Below are 22,845 nucleotides of genomic sequence, written 5' to 3'. Positions count from 1 at the left end.
ACCACGCCACGAATCCAGCTCTCCCTTTGCCCGGAGCCGCGCAGCCCGTGTCCCGTCCGCCCGTGGGTCCGCCGGGGCGGGGAGGCGGGAGCGGGGCGGAGCGGGAGGAGCGGGGCGGGCCCGGGGCTGCCCGGAACGGCGGCGGCGGCTGTGGCGGGATGGGGTGGGCGCTGCTGGCCGTGGGGCTGCTGCTGGCGCTGTACACGCTGCTCCGGCACGGGCTGCGCCCAGCCCCGCGGCCCCGCGCCCGCCCCGAGCTGCGCGGCCGCACCGCCGTCGTCACCGGTGAGCGCCCGGCGGGGAGCCGGGGCGGGCCCCGCTGCGGCCCCGGCCCGCGCTCAGCCCCGCGCTCCGCTCCGCAGGGGGAAGCAGCGGCATCGGCGCGGCCACGGCGCTGGAGCTCGCCCGCTGCGGGGCCCGCGTTATCCTGGCGACCCGCAGCGCCCGGCGGGGAGAGGCCGCCGCCAGCCGCATCCGCAGGGTGAGCGCCGGCACCCCCGGGAACCCCCGGCATTCCTACCCGCGGGGCATCCCCGAACCCTGCGGCACCTCCAGGGTACCCCTGGCACCCAACGGGCAACTCCAGGACACCCCCAATGTACCCCCCGTGCGGCATCCATGGATATCACATGAACACCCCAGATACCTCCATGGGCACCCTGAGGACACTGCCATGGCATCCCCTCAGTGGATGCCCAAAAGAGACCCCCAGGGCACACAACAGGACATCTCTGAGCATCACATTATTAACCCCCAAAACACACCAAGAACAACCCCTCAGACACCCCCACAGGACATCCCAGGCACCCCGAGATACTCCACACTGTACCACGGGGGGGTTGCAGCCTCCATGCTGGGGGTTCCAGCACTGTAGCCCTTCGGCTGGATCCAGTCCCCAGAGCATCCGCCTGCCCCTGGCCGGCTCCAGCCCCCACCCAGGGACCAACCCCTGTCCCCGCTGTGCCCACAGGAGACTGGGAACAACGAGGTGCTGTTCATGCACCTGGACCTGGCCAGCCTGCGCTCAGTGAGAGCCTTTGCCAGCGCCTTCCTGCGCCAGGAGCCCCAGCTGCACCTCCTCATCAACAACGCGGGTGAGTGCCAGGACCCCAAAAACCCCCGTGCACCCCCAGGATGGGCTGCCACTGTGCCACTGCCTCCTCGCTCCGCAGGGGTGAGCGCCGGGGGTACCACCGAGGATGGCTTCAGCCTCCCGTTCCAGGTGAACCACCTGGGCCATTTCCTGCTGACCCAGCTGCTGCTGGAGCGGCTGCGGAGCTGCGCTCCCAGCCGGGTGGTGATCGTGGCCTCCAGCGCGCACTGCGCCGGCCGCCTGCGCCCCGAGCGCCTGGGCCGGCCGCCCTCGGGGCTCTTCTCCGCCTTCCAGGACTATTGTGACAGCAAACTGGCCAACGTGCTGCACGCCCGCGAGCTGGCCACGCGTGAGCAGGGCACGCAGGTCACCTGCTACGCTGTGCACCCAGGTAGGAGACACCCACCCTTGGTGTCTGTGAGCTGCACATCACCTTTGTGTCCCCTGCTGTCACTCTGTGGGGGTGGTGTCCTGCTTTGCAGCCTTTTAACTGGGAATTCCTGTGCGGGGAGCATCTCTCCCTTGCATGGTGCAGCCCTTTTCATGTGTCCCTTTGTATGGTGTGGCCCTTTGCATGTGTCCCTTTATATAGTGTGGCCCTTTTTATGTATCCCTTTATACGGTGTGGTCCTTTGCATGTATCCTTTTATACAGTGTGTCCCTTTTCATGGCGTGTCCCTTGCCACGTCCCTTTGGACCTTGTCCCCTTGCACTGTGTTCCTTGATACAGTGTGTTCCCTTTACAGTGTCCCTTTGCACAACACATCTATTTATACAGCGTGTCCTTTTTCATGTGTCCCTTGGCATGTTCCTTTCTCCTATCTCCTCTTTATCCTCCTCTTTCCTTTTTTCCCCCCTCTCCCTTCACTTTGCACCTGTCCTCACCTGGGGCACACCCACACAGCCCAGCCAGGCATGGCAGTGCCTGGGGACAATCACAGCCGTGCTGCCTGTGGCTTCTCCCTTATGTGCCCATCTACACAGAGGACACAAAGGGGGACACCCCACATCTCCTGGGTCACACAGGGGACACCCCACACGTGCCAATCTCCCACAGGGTTCGTCAACACCTCTCTGTTCCGGCACGCTCCGCTGTGGCTGCAGGCCCTACTGGTGCCGCTGGCCTGGCTGCTGTTCCTGGAGGCGGCCGAGGGCGCACAGGTCGTGCTGGACTGCGCCACACGGGACGGCCTCGAGCCCCTCAGCGGCCGCTACTTCACCCACGGCGGGCCCCGGGTGCCATGGCCGGCTGGGCGTGATGACCGCCTGGCACGGGCGCTCTGGGAGGGCAGCGAGCACCTGGTGGGGCTGGGGACACCGGGGGGACATGAGGAGGGACACGGGGAGGGCCTGGCTGCTCCCACAGCACAATAAAGGTGATGATGGTGATGAGGGAGCCCGGGGGGTCCTGTGTGGGTGTGGGATGGGGGTGAGTGAGGCGCGGCCTTGCACGCCCAGCACGGCCTGTGCGTGCAGCAAAGCTGGGAGGGTGATGGTGAGTGTGCAAGGGGATGTGCACAGTGTGGGTGTGCAGAGCAGCACATCTGGCTCTGCACGCACACTGCAGGGCACACACCCTCCCTTGCACACCCACGCAGCGTCACACACCACACCCATCCCTTGCACACCCCCGCAGTGTCACACTCGTTCCCTGGCACACTCACGTCCCTCCCTCACACACCGCGCATGCGCACGCCCCCCGTGTTACCCCCGCGCACACGGCGCCCAACATGGCGGCGCGCCCGGCCCGGCCCCGCCCCCGGGGTGTGGCACCGACCTCCCCAAGATGGCGGCGCCCGCGGGCCGCGCCCCCGCCGTGCGAGGCGCGGGGGCTTGTGGGGGCGGCCGGCGGCGGGGCCGTCATGGGGAACTGCCACACGGTGGGGCCCAACGAGGCGCTGGTGGTGTCAGGTACCGCCGGGACACGGGGGCTGCGGGGTGACATGGAGGGCACCCTCAGGAAGTTGGGGGTCTTGGCTGTGAGGGGACTGTCAGTGGTTCCTGTCATGGGAGGATTCTGAGGGATTGGGGTGGTCTCTAATGCGGTGTGCTGGGAGGGGGCTTTGGGGGTCGTGGCTGAGAGGGAGATCTCAGAAATTTGAGGGGTCTCGATCACTGGGGGGACTGCGAGGGTGTCTCTGTGATGGAGCCTCATGAGAGAGGGAAATAGGAGGGTCCTGGCTGTGAGGGGACTCTCAGGAGTCCCTGTCGGGGGGACACTGTCATGGAGAGAACCTGTGGGAGTTTGGGGGGCATCTCTGTGATGGGATGTGCAAGGAGCAGGGAATTGAGGGGTCCTGGGACTCCGAGGGATTCCAGGAGGGATCCCTGTCATGGGGGGGCCCTGAGTGGTTTGGGAATAGACAGGGGGGAGGTGGGAGATGCTGTAATGGAGCTGAGGCTCCGGGGTGGGGTCCCAGCAGCGCAGAGCAGCGGGCGAGATGCAGCCACAGCAGAAGCTGCTGATTCCAGGTGATGTCAGGCACTGGCACCGGCAGAGCTCAAACAGGCTGTGGCTAGCATTGCCAGGAAAACTGTTCTGTTCCTGGGGCAGGGCGCTGCAGGCTTGTCCCTGCAGTGCCCATCTTCATCCATCACATCCTGCTGTAGCTTCCTCACCAGAACATCACCTGGGCTCTCAGTGGATGCAGGTGATGCCCGCTGGATGTGTGGAATATCACCAGCAGCTGACTGAGGTTGGGCTTAAACAAACCAGCAGTGAAATCCCCCATGTCTGATTCAACCTGTAGCTGTTTCAACCTGTATCTGCTGCTGAAGCTCCAGGCTGCACTTTGGCATGGACCAGGCTTTGTTCAGACAGGATTATTATTAATTCATGACTGTAGGCGGATTAATTATTGTTAGGTGATGCGAGGGCTGGGAGCTTCCCTCTGTGGCAGACTGAGGCCAGCTGCAAGGCAATGAGCACCGGTAGAAAACGCATGTGAACATCAAGGATGTGCCTCCAGTCACAGCTCTGCCACGCTTGCAACTGTGTTATTGTGGTTTTGGAGCCAAAGCCTCCAGCAGGCTGTGGCTGATCTGTTACCAGTTCATCTCTCTTGGATGACAGACCTGGTACGGGAATTCCTGAGGAGATGCCTGAAGCAGGCTGCACTTCTGGAAACAGCTATGCCCACTCTGCTGGTGGCTTGTAAGGAGTTACAAACCCCACCCAGCAGCTTCCCAGAGCAGCAGAATTCCTTGCGGTTCTCCTGGTCTGCAGTTCCCAGTGGGATCCAAAGCTGATGCTGGGAACCCTGTCAAAACTGGCCCTGCTTGGTGAAATGCCACATTCAGGGCAAGCTGTGCTCCAGGTGTGCTGGGATGCCCTTCAGTCTCAAAGCTTGGGTTCGCTTCTGTTCAGCTCTGGAGTTTACAGCTTCCAGGATGAGCCAGCAGGAATTTGTGGCATCTGCCTGCAGTTCCAGGCGCGGTGCTTTTCCATAGCCAGGAGCAGCCAGCCCAGGACACTCCTCGAAGTGCAGCTGTGTTTTGGGAAGGGAGCAGAGATCACCCCGGGTTCTGCCACCTGGGATGGGGTTTGGAGCTGCCACCAGGCTGGTTTTCCCCAGCTGCTGCCCAATGTAGTCTGCAGATACTTGCTGAATCCTGAGGGCTCTGCAGGGCCCTGCAGCTCCTCTGTGCTGCGAGCATTACTGAGAGGTTGTAGCTACAAACCATTGAAATTCCAGGAACTTGAGCCATGTTCCTTCTGGGAAAAGCAGGGAGGACCTCGTGGGACAGCATTAATTTGTGTGATACTAAGCTGGATTTAGAGAGAGAGGGGAAGGGAAAGAGAAACTAATAATAATTACCAACAAGCCAAAATAATATTAAATAAAATTTAGTTAAATTAATTTAAAGAAACCAAATATTATTAGAGGCAGGCTTTTGGCATGCAGTCTTGAATCATCATGTGGTAGTTATTTGAAAGACTTCACTTGGTGGGAAGGTTTTCTTTATTTTCTTTACTCAGCCTGTGCCCCTTGGCCTTTAGTCCTGGGCCTCCCCTGGCATGTGGGTTTTTCTGAGGAGGGTTGTTCTTTCTTTTCACTTTCTTGTGAGACACTCGTGTTCCTCCAGTGCTCCAGGAGCAGCCAGCTGTGCCTTGGGAAAGTGGAGCTTTGTATCCTTATTTGGGAAGCTGCATCCCAGGCCCAGCTCAGCACTCTGCTGGCACTGCTGTCCTTCCCCTGCTGAGCAGCACCGACCTCCTTCCAAGAACCTGCACTACTGGTCCATCCATCCCTGAGCTGTGGAGCCCAGGATTTGTGAGGAAGAGCCTTGAGTCTCCCCAAATTGTGGGTCTGACTTTTCTTGGTGCAAAGTCTGAGGAGGCTTTGGCAGGAGCCTGGCACATCACTGAGCACAACTGGAGCTGGTGGAGTTTTCAGGGAAGTGCACAAAGTACCTGTTCATCCCCATATCTGAATGTTCCCACCAGCCAAACAGGCTGTGAAATGCTGGGTTTGGGTTAAAATCTGGTTAAATGCAGCTTTTGTGGCTAAGGGTCAATCTGCTGATTTTAAATACAGCATTATAATGTTTCCACAGTGTCACAATAAGGAAATCTCTATTTGTAGTTGCCATATTCATCTAATAGTTACCAAACAGTGTTGCCTAAATCTCTGCAGTTGAACCATTTTCCTTCTGGCTGCAGTAGAGGAGCTCTGAGGGGAACACCTGGAAATATGTGACAGGGAAAGTGGGCACAGCCCTCCCTGTTCCTGTGTCAGAACAAACTGCTACTTCAGCAGAATTTTAGGGAGTGAAAGGAGGAAAAAATTCAGGGAGTGCAACCCAGCCAAGCCAACTTTATCTCCTAGGAGACTACTGAGACAAGTATGTAACACCTACAAGAAGTCAAGTAGAGGTATTTGCCATGTTCAGATAATCTGATTCCTCCTCAGGTGAGCAGAAATCAGCCTGAGAAATATGCTCCAGCCCAGTTTCTCAAATTTTAGTTTGGTGCAGCACCCTTTGGGGCTCCTTGATGTCTGTCAAAGAAGAGCTAGCAGTTAAATCTAGTTTTGTGTAGACATTTCCTGCTGCATGCCAGCAGTCAGGGATGTGTAACCCTTCCAGGGCTGCTCTAAGCTCTTCCATCCTGTTACTGCATCCCTCTTACCCCTTCAAGAACTGCTCATGTGCTATTTTCAGTTACTTTTCTAAGTTGAAAGCCTGAAATAAGGATTTCTTGAGGTTCTTGAAGCCCTTCCTGTAAGAGACCTACAGTGCAAGAAGGAACTGGTTTCTCAGATATTATGAAATAAATATGAAACTGCCTGGAAGACCATTGCCAGGAAACTTGACAGTAGCTCACTGTTCAGCTGAAAGAATTTATCAAGTAAGTTCCTTGTTTTGGCTTGGATAATGGAATCGAGAATGTGCTTATTGAATTTGCAGGCTGAGCTGGGAATGGGTTTTAGAGCTTTGAAGAGCTGGATCAGGATCAAAACAAACTCTGGAGATTGACCCAATGGGCTGAACAAAACCCAGTGCAGTTCTGGAAGGAGAAATGTAGAAGTTACATTTAGGTGAGAAGAGTTTATTGCATGAAAATGGAATGAGAAGGTCCAGGAACATAAATGGAACAAGAATGTCCTGTGGAAAGATGTGGTGGGCAGCAAGAGCCACCTGAACCCTCACACTGATGGTGTAACTCCAGTTCTTCAGCCTCAAAAGGAATAGGAGCTTGGGGGAAGGAGCAGGCAGCTTCAGCTGGCTCTCAGGAGGTTTTGCCCTGTGTTCATAAAGTTCTTTCAGTTCAGACTTGTCCAGGGTTGTGCTTGGGGTGTTCCACCTCTTGCACCAGGCAAGCTGTGCAGAAAACTTGCAGTGGCACTGGTGGTTTAACTGAGTGCTCCTGCAGATTTAGGTTTGTCATTTTGGCAAGCCAAAACTCTTTCACCACTCTTGGTTTCTCACTGCTTGTGATGCTCAGGGGTTGCTGAGGGTGCAGTGTTGCAGCTGGTCTCAAGTCATGAGTGCTCAGAAGGGCGCTTACCCAGCTCCTCTGGGATCTTTCCTTCTCAGGAACTGCTTCTTCACCTTTTTGAACGTGGTTGGGCTCAAGGTTTCCCTTGTCATGTGCTTGTTAAATCTCCAGGACTTGCAAACTACTCTTTAGAAAGCCTGTTAGGAGGAGGTGGACAATAGCCTCAGACCTTTCCTTTTGGTTTGCAAAAGGAATTTTGGGGTAGTTTCTCAGTGATTTTTGTTGGGAAGCTTCATTGTTATTTGTCTTCTCTGAGTTGTTGTTTATGAGATGAGTTATTAAATGTGTTTTTAAACTCACTCTATAGCCTTGTTACTTATTAAGTAATTTTTATATAAATCACATCCAGAACAAGATAGCCAGTGAAATCTGCTTTCATCTGCTGCAGTGACCATCAGAGGCTTTTATGGATTCAACTCAGAACCCTGCATCTTTTAAAATTAATTTTTGTTAACCTTGTACCATTTCTGCGTGTGAACAAATCCTAATTTATACGCACAGTGACGCCTAAGAACCAGACACCGACTTTAGCCTGGGCCCTGCTCTAGGATGTGATTTTCTTTATGCATGCTTTTGCCTTCCTCTATCTCTGCATTATCTCTTGTCGGTACCTGTTTTCAATTACCAACTTTTCCCTGCTCTGTCTGCGCTCAGCATTCTGTTTACCATGACCTGATTTTGGAAAGCTCACCACTTCCTGCCAGAGAGGTAACTCAGTGCCCGGGTTACCTGGGAGAGCAAACAACACTGAGCTTGTTCAGATCATCCCAGCTTTGATGTTTTGAGCCCTGTGTCCCCAAAACTGTTGAGGCTCATGTTCTTCCTTGCTCACTTCCTGCATCTGCTGAGAGCTCCTTTTATCTACCAACCCCCAAGTGATTAATCTTATTTCATAACAACAAAAAAAAAAAAAAAACAAAAACCCCAAACAAACAGACAACGTGCTTTCTCCTGGCTCTGGGAATTCTTGCTTGAACATGGGAGCCCTTCATTGGGAAGAGGCCAAGCTGGCTGGCAGCTCCCTGGCTATGAATCCTCCATTTGTGGCCCTGCACACTGCCCCGGAAGAGGCACCGTGGATGTTTGTGGAAGCCACTGTGAGACCCAGTCTGCTGGAACAGTGGGCGTATTATAGCTGGGAAAGGCAATTTCTCTGCCAAATCTCATTGTGCAAGAGGGTTTATTCTCTAGCCTTGCAAAGGTTTTTGCTTTGTTGGTTCCTTTTTCACTTGCTGCCTGAGAATTGAGAAAGAGGCGGCAGGACCGCCATGGAAAATGAGCCCTCAGCTCCTCAGCCTTGCCAGGACGGAGCTCTGCTGCGCTCAGACGTCCAGCATGCGTGAAAGCAGCTGGCTGGCATCCCACTCCTCCTTCATGTGTTAGTTTTCCCTGTTCTTTTTAGGCTTTGAACAGTTTTTGACATATAATCTAGCTCAGCAGACCGTGCTCTGCAGCTGTGTTGTGGAGAACCAGGAAGCAAATGTGGAGCTCATTTTGTGTGTGATACTAAATAAGGTATTTCCTTGCATTTCCTACAGAAGAAGAGGAACATCTGTGTGGAGAGGCACTTTCCTGTAACAATGGGTTTAGGATGCAAAGCTTTCTCAGGATATTATTAAGAAAAAAATTAACAGAGGTTCAGTAAAACCACATAGACCCTGGGAAATAAACTACCTTTCCATGTGGTGCTGCTTTTCCTGAGTGCCAGGAACACCTCCCTTCCTGTTCTTGGAAAACAAGGGCCTGGCTGAAAGGCTGAGCTAACCGGGCTGACGCCCTCCAAGAAATGTTAAATGCATTGTGGTTACTGCAGGATGTTGTATCATCAGCTTCTGTAACGCTTGCCTGGCTGAAATCCCCTTCCAGCTACAGGAAAAAGCTATCCAAAGGCTGGCTCAGAGGTGACAGGAGAATATCTCTCTAGGCCGTGCAGCACGGGAGATCTGAAAAAGTGTGAAGCCTGTTTCCCTTTGCATTTAATTCTTACTGAAATGCAAGAATTGTAGATGGGGCAGATCTGCTGGTTTGTCAAACACTGCATGGAAGCCAGTGAGGCAGGCAGTGTGTGGCCAGTGTCTGCAAGCAGACTGTGCTTGGAAGTAGGCAAAAGATGGCTCAACGACAGGGAACTGGAGCAAGAGGAGGAGCAGGAAAGGAGGAGAACAAGGAGGACAGAGTCCCCTCCTGCAGTCAGAGGGCCCTGCAGGCACACTGGCCAGGATGCGTGCTGCTTCTGCTCTTCATTCTGACCTATGCAAACAATGCTGGTCATTCCTCTTGAAAGGGCTGCTGGCTTCATCCTTGTCCCTTTCCCCTCCCACAGCCCAGAGCTCCCAGAGCCACTCTGTTTCCTGCATTCCTGCTCTTCCTCTGTGCTGGCTCTGTCTTGCCTGCAGAGATGTATCCCGCAGGGCTGGAGCTGGCTGTTGCTGTGTTTGCACAGCACTCTGCCTTGCTGAGGCCCTCGGGCACTGCTGTAGTAAGAGTGATTATGGAGAGCAGCTGAGAGAGGGAATTCTGGCTCCATCTGCCTGAGAGTCAGCAGCTCCCAGCCCTGGTCCGAGCCAGGGAACTGCAGAGTTCCTCCCTTCCCAGCCATCAGTCTCATCACTGGCAGGGTGCTCTCTTGAAAGGCAGCAGGTGTCTTGTTCTTTAAATCAGAGATATGAAAATCCAGACAGCATCTTCTGCTTTCACCAGGATCAAATCTTAAATGTGTCAGAAGAGTTCTGGAGGCTGCCTGAACCTTGGGCACATCCAGCTGTGAGTGTCCAGGCATCAGACACTGTGCTACTTGCACAAGCCAGAATTAGGAGGTGTTTTTTGGGAGCTCAAAGTCTCTTCTCTCTTCCCATGCTGATTTGAGAGCTTCTGTGGGAATTTAAGGACGATGTGAGGGAAAGGAGGTGGATTTCTTATGTGGCTTTCCAAAGCAATTAACATCACAGTTGAAGATACTGATATTGATTCTGGTTGCTAAAAGGGCTGAAAAAATAAAGCCCTGATTTGGCATACATTCCCTCTCTGTGTGTTACTGGCGGTCATAGTGAATTATACAAATAATACTTTCCAACTTTATAAGACAATTCCAAAAAAGGTTGCCTTGGGAAAACTGCCATGTGAAGCTCATGGAGAGGAGGAAGAGGAGGAACTCCTCTGCCTGTGAGTTACTCCCTATCCAAGAGCTCATGCATGTGTGTAATCCTGATGTCTCTGTGCTCTCTGCAGGTGGCTGCTGTGGCTCTGATGAGAAGCAATATGTGTATGGAGGCTGGGCCTGGGCTTGGTGGTGCATTACTGACACCCAAAGGTAAGGAGACCCCTGTTATCTGTGGGATTTTGGAGTGGGAATTTGGCAAAATCATCCCAGTGGGGCTGTCAGCAGTATTTTTAGGAGCACTGTATCAGGGCACTGTATATGAAACCAGGGATGAGCATCAGGAGTTCTTTGCTGGCTGTTGGCATGGGGACAGCTGGGTGCCACAGTGCAAAAGACACACACAAAAAAAGAAATCACATGCTTTCAGCTGGAGTGCTTTTCAAACAGCCTCTGTGTCCACAAGAGGAGCCAAGCTCTGCCCAGTATGGCTCAACCCCTCACCCAGTAACAAACCAGTTTGTGGCCTGCAGTGCACCAGTGCCCCCCTCTGCTCCTCAAGTTTCTCTTTGTAAAGATCTGCTGACTGCTGTCACCTTGGGAGCAGACTGTTCCCTTTTAAAACCACGGGATTTCCTTTCTCTGCCTTTCCTCAGTCGTGGAGTTTGCTTGCTGCTGCTTACAGTCTGGTCTCTGAGCTGACATGCTGTGGTAGTGCTGCTGTCCTGCTAATACAGCTCTTTGTGTCTAGGATGTGTAGGAATGCTCCCTCCCAAATCATCCCTCATGTTCACTGATACAGGTTTCCTCCATCTGTGTAAAAAAATAACAGGGAAAAGGATAAAGACGTGACTTTTGAGTTTTACACTGAGTGATGGCCAGAGGTTGTAGTTAACCCTTACAGCCTCTTCCAGCCTCTTTTCCCTGTACCTCACCAGCAGAGTGAGCATGTGGCTGCCCTCACTCTGCACATGATGGGAGGTGGGAGAGGAAGGAAAAGCCCAGCTTGTGGGCTCAGTGTTTAAGGGCTGCATTGGAGCCAGACAAGCTTCATTCCCAAATTTTTGTGAGACAGCTTGTTGGGAGAACTTGTTAATTGAACAAATGGTTCTTGCTTCTCCTCTTCTTCTGAGAAGCAGTGCAGGACCTTGACCTGCCCAGTGCAGAAGGTCAGACACATTTGGGAGGCTGATTTATTGAGTTAAGGATAGGCTGAATCCAAGGCCAAGAACTGGAGTGCCAGGAATGAGCTGTTATATGATAGAGGTCTGGGCATTATTTAGCAAATGGAGCTCTTGACAGGAATTCCAGCATCCAAACAAACCTTCTGCTTTAAAATCCATACTATTTCATGCCATGGGATGTGGGGCTTAACTCTCCTTTCTTGCATGCCATAAGCTGTGCCGCAGATGGAGCCCTCTGCATTAACATGAAGAGTGAGACAGATTTCCTTCTCTGAAATTAGGACATTTTTTCTGGAACTGCCAGTGCTGCAAGCAAGAGAGACAGGAGCAATTGTGTTGCTGTCAGCGGCATCCCGCCAGGTAGCATTAACCTGGGAACAAAAGGAACAGTTAGAGCTGGCAGGGTGCTGGGCACTTATCCTGCTGCAACCTTGAGCACTGGGGAAAAACAAGGGGAAAAAACGCTGTCCCTGTTTTGGGGTCAGAAATAAAAGCAGTGAGAGAGGCAGTGTGGTCTAATATGCCTTTGGGGAAGCCAAATGGTGCTAATTCAGCTTCCCAGGACAGCACTTGGAAGGAACTTCTCTCCTCAGTGCCTTAGCCAGGGGTGGGTAGCCAGGTCCCTGGTGTTTTCATTTATCTGTCCTCTCTTAAATACTGACACAGAAGCATCTAAGTTATTACCAAAAGGAATTTTTCTGCTTGCAAGGATTACTTCAACAGAGAACTCCAGCTGACACTAGGATGGCACAGTTTTGTGTGCAGGGTGGGGATGAGCCCCAGCCTGTTTATCCTCATTAAAAGGAACTGCTGGATGCTGTAAACTCCCTCCCATGACCAGGGAAGCTGATTATGGAGCCCTGGGAGCAAACTGACCAGGGAAAAGCTGAAACCTGAAAGTCTCGTCTGTCCTTTGCAAGGAGTGTCTTACTCTGTGGTAACTGCTCTGTGTATTTGCTGTCCTACCCTTACTCCTCCCTGCTCAGAGTGTCTTTGGAGGTTTTGACCATCCTCTGTCGCTGCGAGAATGTTGAGACGTCGGAGGGGGTCCCCCTGTACGTAACAGGGGTTGCACAGGTAATAATCCTCCAGCTTCCTAACACCCTGTCTAACTGTTTATTTCGTTTTGAGCAGCAGCAGCAGCAGCAGGATAACATAAAAGATAATGGTTTTCTAATGGGACAGCTGAAATCTCCATACTCTCCTCTCCTTCCCCTTCTCCAGCACTTGCTCTGTGGCACTCCACAGTTCATGGGTAATGCAGACAGGTACATTCCTGGCAAATTCCAAATTCAGCATTGCTGTACCTAACATTTGCTCCTGCTGTAACCCTTTCCTTGCCAGCACTGGAGGCTCTCCTGGGGGAGAGCAGAAGGGCATCTGGAGGCACAATTTTGTGTGGAGGCACAGGCAGGCCAGGTTGAATTCTGTACAGGATTTGGGACAGGTGGGAAGGCAGATTTTGTGCCATTTCAAAATTGTAACTGTGCCTGGCTCTGCTGTGTTGTCTATGGATTCCCACTCAGCCCTTCTTCCTCCACATGGAGACACTGCCCATTTTGGATGTTGTCACCTTTGAAAATACAGCACAGAGACCTCAGATGAGTTGCAGCACACAGGACTGGCATTATGAACCAGTAATGACTAAATACCCCTGTGAACAGAACTAAGAAGCAGCACAGTTTGGAAATTAAATTCCAAGTCTAGATTAGACCTTCAGAAGGCTGAAATCCTGCAGTATCTGATTAAAGCTGTGAACACATGGCAAAAAATGCCTGTGCATGTCCTGGCCAGTGGGATGTGTTTGATCAGCTCCCAATTTGCGTGCCAGTTTAATTAGGACAGTGGCCAAGGCAGGCAGAACTTGCAGGATAGGTTTCAGCACTTCCAGCCAATCCTGGAGCAACTCAGCATGCACACAGCAGCCCAGGGCAGCCCCTTCATGGTTCAGATGTTTGACCTGATGTTCAGTGACACAAACTCTGCCCTGTGGCTCCCTGTCCTGACTCCCAACATCTTTCTGGCTCGTTATGGCTGATACAGGAGCCAGGCTTGGCTTCCTGGAACCTGCCACAGCCCAAGATGTCCCTTGTTTTGCCAAATTGTGGCCTGTCAGCAAATTGCTGGGACTGACCAAAGTACCTTGAGCCCACCTGGGGTGACTGAGGCAGCTCTGGAGCTGCAGGATCTGTTCCTGGGTGCCTGATGCTCTACAGGTGCAGCCATAAAGAGCTGGGACTCATTTCCATCTTTGGGTCATGGGACACTGGAAAAATAGAGGGAGAGGTGAACCAGGTCAGGGGGTAGGTGTGTGGTAGGGCTAACCCAGGGCTTCTACAGCATCAATATCAGGTTCTGCCAAGCACCAGCACTCATGAGAGGTGAGTGGGAGCATCCCAGTTCTGTGCTGTGCTTTCAAACCAGTGACACCACCCCGTGCTGCCGTGGCACAATGAGCCTCTGACAGAGGGCCCTTTGGGGTCTCAGTGCTGCAGCTTCTGGCTCCTCATTAACCAGCAGGAGGGAAAGGGCCACAGGATAATTTCCAGTCTGGATTCCAGCCTTTGCTGATAAATTACCTTTAAACACTATCTGAAAATCTATTTCTTGGCCACAATGCCCTGTCTGTCTCCAGTCACAGACGTTGGCTGCATTCAGTGCCTGCCTTGCATTACCTGTGATGAGTCCAGCAGGTGGCCTGGGGCAGGAGATGCAAAGGGAAGAGCTGAGTGTGTGTAACTGGAAACGTGCAAACATTTTACGTTTTTTGGCAGGATTTCCCTAGAGATAATGACGTTACAGCCCAGGTGTGAGGACGTAGAGACGGCGGAGGGGGTAGCTATAACTGTCACAGGTGTGGCACAGGTACAGTAACTCCAAAACATCATTTCAGGAATGCATGTCTCTAACTTACCTCTGGTTTTCCCTCTGAAGAGGTTGCTGTTGTCCAGGGAGAGAAGCCAGCTGCTCTGGAATAAACCTTTGTACCAAACCACATTGTCCTTGTTGGTACAAACACGCTCCAGCATGTTCCATGTGGTGAAGGGGGTTGTGACTTCTCCTTCTCTTCCCAGAATCTTTTTTTTCTGGTGTCTCATTTGTCCACGTGGCAAATGAGGTGTGTGGGGGTGACTTGATGTGTTTGTGGAATGCTGATGTGCTGTGGTGCCCTTGGAGCTGTGTGTGACCCCACAGGACTGACCCATAACCTCCTGAGATGGTATTGAGCATTATATTCCTTTGGATTGTTATTGTTAGCACATGGGCCTTGTAATTCTTCATGGTGAGTTAAAGCTTGAAAAAAAAGAATTTACTCCCTCCAGGCACTAAAACTGGCGTGTAAAATTTTTTGGCTGGAATTGAATTTTTATTCTCTACAGCTTTTTTCAAATGTAAGAACCTGCTTTTGCTGCTTGTGGCAGCACACCAAAACCCTGCACTTCTTGGAGCCTGAGGTCTGCTGTCCTGGTACAGTCTGTCCTTGGGGCCAGCTCCTGCCCTGGGGATGATGCTGGGAGGGAAATGTTAGTTTTTGAGGGCATTTGGCTCCTCCAATAGGCAGCTGGATGCTGTGATTGAAAATTACTCCTGATACTCATTCTGCAGTTGGGTGGACAAACCAAGAGTGGCTCTCAGTGCACACAGGGCTGTGGTCACTGTGTTGTCACAGGACAAGTGGCTGTCACATTCCCCATGGGGAGCTCTGGAACCAAGGAGAGCTGCTGAGTGAAAAATCCCTCATGGATCCAGCACCCTTGGTTTCTATTTTTCAGTACTTTATATCCATCTTTCACTTAGTTTCCAGTCCTTGATATCCATTTAGCTGCTAAGGTGTCACATAACCCCAGTGGTCTTTGCATGGTTGGCAAAAATGTGTGCACCTATGTCTCCCTTCACACTCTTTTCCTAACTCTGTAGGCTTTTCCCTCTGTATTTGGTGTTTCTTTGAAGCCAGTATTCCCTTTTGTCTTAGTTTTGGGAAATCCTTCCTGCAAAATGGTCTGGTAGCAGAGGCTGGATCACCAGGTGCCTTGATTTAAAAATGCAGACCCCAGTTCATCTCATTCATGTTGTTCTCTCTTCTCACTGTTCATTTTTTCCACTGACAGTTAATTTTAAAGCTGTGATCCAAGGAATTGCCACACAGAAAGCAGCCTCAAGGCTGTTGGGGATGTGCATGGCAGAGATTACCTTAATTCTGCAGAAGCACCTTTTGAGGCAAACAAAACCTTTTTCTGTTAAGGGTTTGAGCAAAAAAAACAGGGGATAAAAACCCAAACAAATTATTCCTAGAGAAACAGCTTTTAAAGTGTTTGCTGCAATGATAGAAGTGCTTAATGTGCATAAGGATGAGGAGGGATGTAATGAGGAGGGATGTAATGAGGAGGGATGTAATGAGTGCTCACCAGTAGCCTCCTTCCCGTGTTGGCTGGGTGCTGGGATGTGCTGGGATGTGCTGGGATGCTGCTCCCTCAGGCCATGCTGGGTTCTCTATCCTTGTGCAGCATTTTCCTGAGCCTCCAGCTAATTGGATTCTCTGTGCTCACCCCTCACTGCGAGTGCAGCTGGCTGGAGCAGGGTGTGGAGGCATGGATCCTGCACAGGGCATTGCTGGATGGAGGCTCTCTGATCCCCTGCCAGCCCAGGGCTGTCCCTCTGATGGCAGTGACATTTGAGTGTCGCAGTGCCCTGCCTGAAACCCTGCAAAACACGCTGAGCACAAATTGCTCAACTCTGCTTTCTTTTGTGCAGCCTTTGCTTTGGAGGCTGGGATCTGTATTCCATGCAGAGCCAGGCTCCCCTGGGCTGGCCAGGGCTCAGCAGTGGAGGCTGGCTGGCTTTATCCAGAGGCTGAATCATTCCTTGCTCCCAAGTACCACAGGGATTCTCCTGATGAACATCCTGCCCTGTGCTGTGTCCTCCCCACAGCTCCCCAGGGTGGGGATTGTTTGGAGAGGTGGAATTGCTGGCAGATGCTCGCCATAAATGTCACTGCTGAGTCTAATTGCTTTTGGTACTTGCAGAAATCTCCTGTTTGCTGTGAGAGGAGCCTCACACTCCTGGGTGCAGCTCCAGAGCAGCTCTCCCAACTCCCCCTTGTGTGGGAAGAGCACACTGCTGGCCTGGGGTGTAGGGACAAGAAAAACCACTGTGGAATTGGCCCCAAAATGATCCCAAGAGGCTTTGGGGACAATGCAGAAGAGGATTGCCTTGCCTGCCTGAGGTTGTTTGACATTTTGACTGGGAGAGCCAGTCTGGGAAGCAGCAGTAGGAAATAGGCTCAGCCTGGGTTGGTGTTTCTAAACATTACAAGGGGCAGGGTTGTGGAAGGTGAGTTTTGGCCAGCTCACTGTGTCTAGCATGGCCCACCTCCTGTCCCCTTAGAAGATGACAGTCAGTCCCAGCTGTCTTGCTCTCTGGCACTGCCTGGGCAAGTGCTGCTGTTTGGCTCTGGAGGGATGATTCTGTGTGTGGGGGCTGTCAGACAAGACTCTCAAGAAAGGGCTGTGTTGCTTTTGCAGCTGAAAGTGCTAGAAGGTATCAGGGTGAGGTCTGTAGCCTGTGAATCCTCAACAGTGTGCACTGGGACCCTCAGAGGGCCCCTGTACAGGATCTGTGCTTTGGAAAGCTCAGAACCAGGTCCAGCCAAGGTCCTTGGGGCAGGACTCAGGGTGCCACCAGCTCCTGTGGGGCAGGAGGCACTGCCCAGCCCAGCTGTGTCCATGAGAGGGTGCTGTAGGATGCAGAAAGCTGTGTGGCTGCTCTGGACCTGCTCCCTCTCTGGTGCTGCCAGCACAGAATGTCCCTGTGCCCAGCCTTTGCCTGAGCCCTCAGACTGGACATGGCCACCAGGAGCTGTTGTCTTGGTGAATTGCACCCCTCATAACTGGGTGCTGTAGGCACAGAGCTCCACTGCCTAACACACCCCACAGGGGTTTGTAATTCACTGTGCCTTTAAAAAACAGCCCCAGGACCAGCAGGGCCATCCTGGGACCGTGGCTTGGCTGGAATGGGGGCACTTTTAGGCCTGGCTCTGGTGAAAACATTTCTGGGGTGGCTGTGTCCCAGCTCTGGGGACTGTCACCACACTGACCACGTGAGGCAGAGGAGCCAAGTCCTGACCATGGCACATTGGGGTCATTGCAGAGGATGTCTGGGAGCTCCCAGCTACAGCAGGACAAAGCAGTGGCCTTATTGTCCCATCTTCCCTCCTTCCAGGGAACCCTGAATGGAACCCCTGTTCCCAAGCTGCTCCTTGGGCATGTCACACTCTTTCTCATTCTCTGTCTTTTTGGGGTCAGAAAAATTAATTCTAGTGAAAGAAGAGGAAGAGGAAGGTAACAAAATGGATTTTGGCCAGGGATGGTTAATACCCAGCTTTCTTCTGACTGGTGTTGGTGCAGTGGCTGAACTGCTGTTTCAGGGGTTTTTGTAGGGTTTCTGTGAGTTGGGTCTGGTAGGGCCAGGCTCTGTCCCCACTGCTGAGCAGCTCCCCACTGATCTGCTGTTGGGTTTGGGCAGCAGCACAGAGAGCAGGGGCTGGCCCAGTGGCCTGGCTCAGCCTGGGGACAGCTCAGCTTTGGGACAGCTCAGTGTGGGGACAGCTCAGTGTGGTCCCTTGGAGCATCAGTAGCATGGGGGCCTGGCAGCCTGGCGGTGGTACTGCTGCTTCTGCTGCTGCTGCTGCTGTTGGGTGCCTGCACCTCCTGGACAGGCACCTTCAGCCCCTCTGCTTCTGTCTCCTGTCTCTAGGTGAAGATAATGACCGAGAAGGAGCTCCTGGCTGTGGCCTGTGAGCAGTTCTTGGGGAAGAACGTGCAGGATGTGAAGAACGTGGTCCTGCAGACTCTGGAGGGACACCTGCGCTCCATCCTGGGTATGGAGGGCTCATCCCCTGCAGGCACCTCGAGTGGCTTTGTCCCCTCTCAGCTGGCTGGTCCCAGCAGTATCGCTGCCACCACGCAGCCACACGGGACCGTCCTGTGCTGCCTGCAGAGGTGGCATCTCCCCTTCAGCAGCTCCCTCTGCGTGGCTGGGCCTGGTGATAAATGAGTTTTCGGTGCCTGCAGTGAGAGATGTCTGAGTCCCCAAGGGCCACAGGTAGCACATGTGGGTGGTGGTTGCACTTGTGAGACTGAGATGTTGCTGCCCCTGCTGTGGCAGAGGATTACGCCCTTGAGCCCAGGCCTGAAGAGATTAGGGACAACAAGGATGTTGCTGAGCTTAGACCCCCATTTTTGTGTGTTACCTGTTCCAAATAAAGTGCTTCACCTTCCTCCCCTCTGCAGGTACCCTGACAGTGGAGCAGATCTACCAGGACAGGGACCAGTTTGCCAAGCTGGTGCGGGAGGTGGCAGCTCCCGACGTGGGTCGCATGGGCATCGAGATCCTGAGCTTCACCATCAAGGTACACCCTGATGTTGGGCACTGCTCTAGGCAGAGCTGCAGGAGCAGCAGGAGAGCCTGGCCCTGAGCCCCCTGCTGCAGCTGGAAGGCTCAGGCTGACAGCCTGTCCCAGCCCTCCGGGGGTTTCCATGACAGCCGCCACAGCATGTCCTGTATCCAGGCAGCTGGGCCAAGAGCACAGGGTAGCTGCCTCTGTAAACAGGCTCGTGGAGAGAGCTGGCTGATAACCCAGCCTCCTGGGAGTGAGGGAAGATGTCAGGATGGCCTCCTTCTCCCTGCCCTCCCTGTTTGTTTGGAGCAGCTGTCATGACGCATTCTGACCTGGCCTGACCACACTGAGCTTCAATGGGAAAGGGAGCAAGATGGAGTCATTCAATTGAAGTGGTTATGACTTATCTCCCCTCCCCAGGATGTCTATGATAAAGTGGATTACCTGAGCTCCCTGGGGAAGACTCAGATTGCAGCTGTCCAAAGGGATGCAGACATTGGAGTGGCAGAAGCCGAGCGGGATGCTGGCATTCGGGTGAGTCTGGGGACGTGCTGGCCTTCCCTGGAGCAGCCTTTTCTGCTCCAACTGCATGCCCTGAAGCTCTGCTCTCTGTTCCCTTTCCACAGGAGGCAGAGTGCAAGAAGGAAATGCTGAATATCAAGTTCATGGCAGATACCAAAATAGCAGATTCCAAACGGGCTTTTGAGTTGCAGAAAGCTGCCTTCACTGAGGAGGTCAACATGAAGGTGAGAGTATCCCACAGCCCACTGCTGTTCCCTGGATAGTCTGTGATGGTGCTGGTAGCTCTGGGACTTGTCATCTTCTTCCTCCTGCATCTGTTAGGAGAGCTGGAGGTGGAGAACCCAGGTCTGTGTGTCACTGTGAGCTTGCAGCAGATTCCTCTCCTGTTTGCAGCAATTTGGTGGGACTTGGAGAACAGGAAAGGATGGGGAGGGTTGAACCTGGAGCTGAGTGGGAAGAGCTGCACTGGGGATTGGGATGTCACCACTGGGCAAAGGTTCAATAGCAGGAGCCATGTCTGGTTTTGGGGTCCTTATGTCTGCGAACCCGAGTTCTTGGCCCTGACCCTGTTCTCCTCTCCCCCACGTGCAGACTGCAGAGGCCCAGCTGGCCTACGAGCTCCAGAGCGCCCGGGAGCAGCAGAAGATCCGTCAGGAGGAGATCGAGATCGAGGTGGTGGAGCGCAAGAAGCAGATTGAGGTGGAGGAGAAGGAGGTGCTGCGGATGGAGAAGGAGCTGACGGCCACCGTGAAGCAGCCGGCCGAGGCCGAGGCCTATCGCATCCAGCAGATCGCCGAGGGCGAGAAGTGAGTGAGGAGGGACACGGTGCTGCCCTGAGCCCCAGCTCCTGGGCTCTCTGCAGGCACCCAGGCTGCTGCAGGGCTGCCTTTCCCTTGCCAGGGTGAAGCAAATCCTGCTGGCTCAGGCGGAGGCAGAGAAGATCCGCAAGATCGGAGAGGCCGAGGCTTTTGTGATCGAGGCCGTCGGGATGGCCGAGGCTGAGGGGCTGAAGCTGAAAGCAGAAGCGCTTCAGAAGTATGGAGAAGCTGCCCAGCTGGCTCTAGTGCTGGATGCGCTGCCTGAGGTGAGGAGGGGGCAGCTTTCCCCTGCTCCAGGTGGGCTGGGGGGGCTCCCACACTGGGCTAGGTCTCCTGGGGGCACAGCAAGGCCCTATAGGGACCTTTCCCAGTGAGCTGCTGAGCAGTTCCTTGACTCTGTGCTCTCCCTGCTTCCCCAGATCGCTGCCAAAGTGTCTGCTCCCCTCTCCAAAGTGGATGAGATCGTTATTCTCAGTGGAGAGAAGGGCAGCACCATGTCTGATGTGAACCGTCTCCTGGCTGAGATCCCCAACTCCGTGCGTGCCATCACTGGTGTGGATCTCACAAAGGTGAGCTGGGCACTGGGACTTGCCTGGAAGCTTTCAGCCTCCCAGGGAGCCTCTCCTTCCCCAGCCCTGACCACCACAGAGTGCAGGCAGTGCCCTGCCTCCCTCCTGCAGCCCTAACAGCTTCTCTTTTCCTGCAGCTTCCTCTGTTCCAGAAAGCCACCGAGGCCAAGGAATGAGGTTGGCTGACCCAAAGCTAGTGAAGATCACTCCCTCTTATGCACTCAGACATCAACTGCCTTCAACACGTGGGAATTCCTTTTATATCAAAGACAATCCGAGTTCTGTTTGTAACTGGTGCCTTATTTTGTAGGGCCAGAAAGATGCATGTCCTGTCTGCTGCTCTTTTTATTCCAAAGCTGAGAGAGGATTTATTTTCTAATTAACTTTGTGTTGTCTCAGGCCAATCCCATCCCCAGTTATGACTGGCAGCTTGTCTGGTGTTGCAGTCCCTGTGCCTTGCTGTTCTCTGCCCTGGGGTGAGCTCCTGGGACTTGGAGCAGAGGGTTGGGATGGGGAGGTTTAGGAAGAGAACCAGGACCCCCCTCCCCTGGGCTCCCTGCCCTGTCTCAGTGACCCTCCTGGGCCCTGTCCCAGCCCTGCCTCTGCCCACAGCTGTCCCTGTCTCACCCCCAGGGTCCCCACAGTGCCAGCAGCCCTGCCCAGGCTGGCTGGGTGGCACTCAACCCCCCAAGGAAGGTGACAGTCAGCACTAGCAGTGGGTGCTGCCCTCTCCCATGCTTGGGGAGTTTTCCTCACAGGATCTGAAGCAGGGAGAGCTCCAGGGGACAGAGGGAGCCCAGCTCAGCCCTGGTGAGATCTCACCACCACGAATACCAAAAAGCAGCGCTGTGCCAAAGCCACCCATCCCCTGAGAGGGCAGTGAAGCCACTGTGCCTGCTGTCCCCAGGTGCTGTGGCACTTCCCAACCCCACAACTGCTCAAGCAGAGTGGTGCTCAGAGGTGGGTGTGGGACCAGCAGGACACTGGGGTGGGGACAGGCTCCTCCAGCACAGCCTGTGCAGCTGCCCCTGCCTCCCTCCCTCCCTCCCCTGACTCTTAGGCCAGTGGCTTTGCTGCCTTGTGACAATGTGAAGGAGATTGTCCCTGTGTGTGCCCCCAGAGCCCTGTGCTGGCCCGTGCCCTCCCCAGCCTGTCCCAGTGCCTGGTTCAGCGTGGCTGGCACAGCTCAGTGTGTGCACTCAGCCTGGCACTGCTGGCAGCGGGGCTCTGGGTGTCCTGCACCCCGTGTCCCCACCCCGTGCCACAGAGCGGCTGCAGGTCCCTCCCGGTGCTGTCCTTTGCCAGGACTGACCCTCGGCGGGTGCTGCGGGGCCCCCCGTGCCCCCCGTGCCGTTATCAGCCCCCGGGAGGGCAGGCGGGCCGGGCCGGGCCGGGCTCTATCTGCATGTGCCGCCACCCCGCTGCCGTGAGATAACAAACAAACCCTTGAATAAACCCTTGTCACCTCCTGCTGGGCTCTGTCTGTCTGTCTGTCCCGCCCCGGGTCCCCTGCGTGGCTTGGGCTGCTTGGTGCTCCCACGGAGATGGGAGGACAAGGAGTGCAGGAGGTGAGGTTCCAGCTCCGGCTGCTGCTCCGAGGCTCCTAGGAGCTGGTGGCTTCCCCATGGTCACCGTCCCAGCCCTTGTCGTGCTCCCCCAGGGGTGAGTGTGGAGCCAGGAGTGAGCCCCAAGCATGGCCCGTGTGACCCAGGGGGTGACCATGGCAGGGGCACCCCAAAAAGTGGCACCCCGGGTCTGGAGAAGGGCTGACAGGTGCTGAAGGTGTCACAGCAGCCAGGCTGGTGGCAGCAGCTCATGTCCCCCTGCCCTGCCACAGAGCCCTGTCCCAGCCCCACCTGCCCTTCCCTGCCCTGGGGGACAGCAGGGTGGCTCTGGGGGCTCCTGTCCTGCTCAGGGTCACCCTGCAAGCAGGACCAGTGACAGCCAGCACGGGGGGCTTTGCTGCACTGCCCTCCCTGGGGAAAATGGGTTATTTGTGCTCTCCAGACCCTCCCAAACCCAGGGCAGCACAACAGGCCCTGTCCTCTGTGTCCTGCAGGGTGGCCCTGCAGATAGACAGGGTGGGGACAGCTCTGCAGCTCCCAGTGCCTCCTTATCTGGGGCCAGCCACGCTGTCCTGCCATGGCTGCTGGGAGGGCTCTGGC

At 54.2% G+C, this 22,845-nt stretch overlaps 2 protein-coding genes across 4 annotated transcripts; both read left to right on the top strand.

Moving 5' to 3' along the window:
* Positions 1–158: 158 nt before the first annotated feature.
* DHRS13 (dehydrogenase/reductase 13) lies at positions 159–2,467 on the top strand. Its single transcript, XM_054287509.1, has 5 exons — positions 159–285; positions 363–481; positions 971–1,094; positions 1,173–1,484; positions 2,151–2,467. Exons 1-5 carry the CDS (start codon positions 159–161, stop codon positions 2,465–2,467), a joined length of 999 nt encoding a protein of 332 aa, XP_054143484.1.
* A 471-nt stretch (positions 2,468–2,938) lies between these two features.
* FLOT2 (flotillin 2) lies at positions 2,939–21,789 on the top strand. Of its 3 annotated transcripts, none has more exons than XM_054287406.1 (11): positions 2,939–3,004; positions 10,323–10,404; positions 14,150–14,240; positions 18,129–18,252; positions 18,665–18,783; positions 19,192–19,305; positions 19,398–19,517; positions 19,885–20,099; positions 20,194–20,377; positions 20,531–20,680; positions 20,818–21,789. In XM_054287406.1, exons 1-11 carry the CDS (start codon positions 2,956–2,958, stop codon positions 20,854–20,856), a joined length of 1,287 nt encoding a protein of 428 aa, XP_054143381.1. In that variant the 5' UTR covers positions 2,939–2,955; the 3' UTR covers positions 20,857–21,789. The 3 variants fall into 3 exon arrangements, with proteins under 3 accessions (XP_054143381.1, XP_054143382.1, XP_054143383.1); XM_054287407.1 differs by lacking the exon at positions 14,150–14,240 and adding an exon at positions 12,362–12,452; XM_054287408.1 differs by lacking the exons at positions 2,939–3,004; positions 10,323–10,404 and adding an exon at positions 12,375–12,452.
* Positions 21,790–22,845: the final 1,056 nt, after the last annotated feature.

This window comes from Melozone crissalis, unplaced genomic scaffold (genome assembly GCF_028551555.1).
Source record: "Melozone crissalis strain CALT ecotype California unplaced genomic scaffold, PUWL_Pcris_2 ptg000057l_1, whole genome shotgun sequence".
Lineage (NCBI taxonomy): Eukaryota > Metazoa > Chordata > Aves > Passeriformes > Passerellidae > Melozone > Melozone crissalis.
The sequence above is the reverse complement of the archived record's forward strand: the minus strand, read 5'-3'. Positions and strand labels throughout refer to the sequence as shown.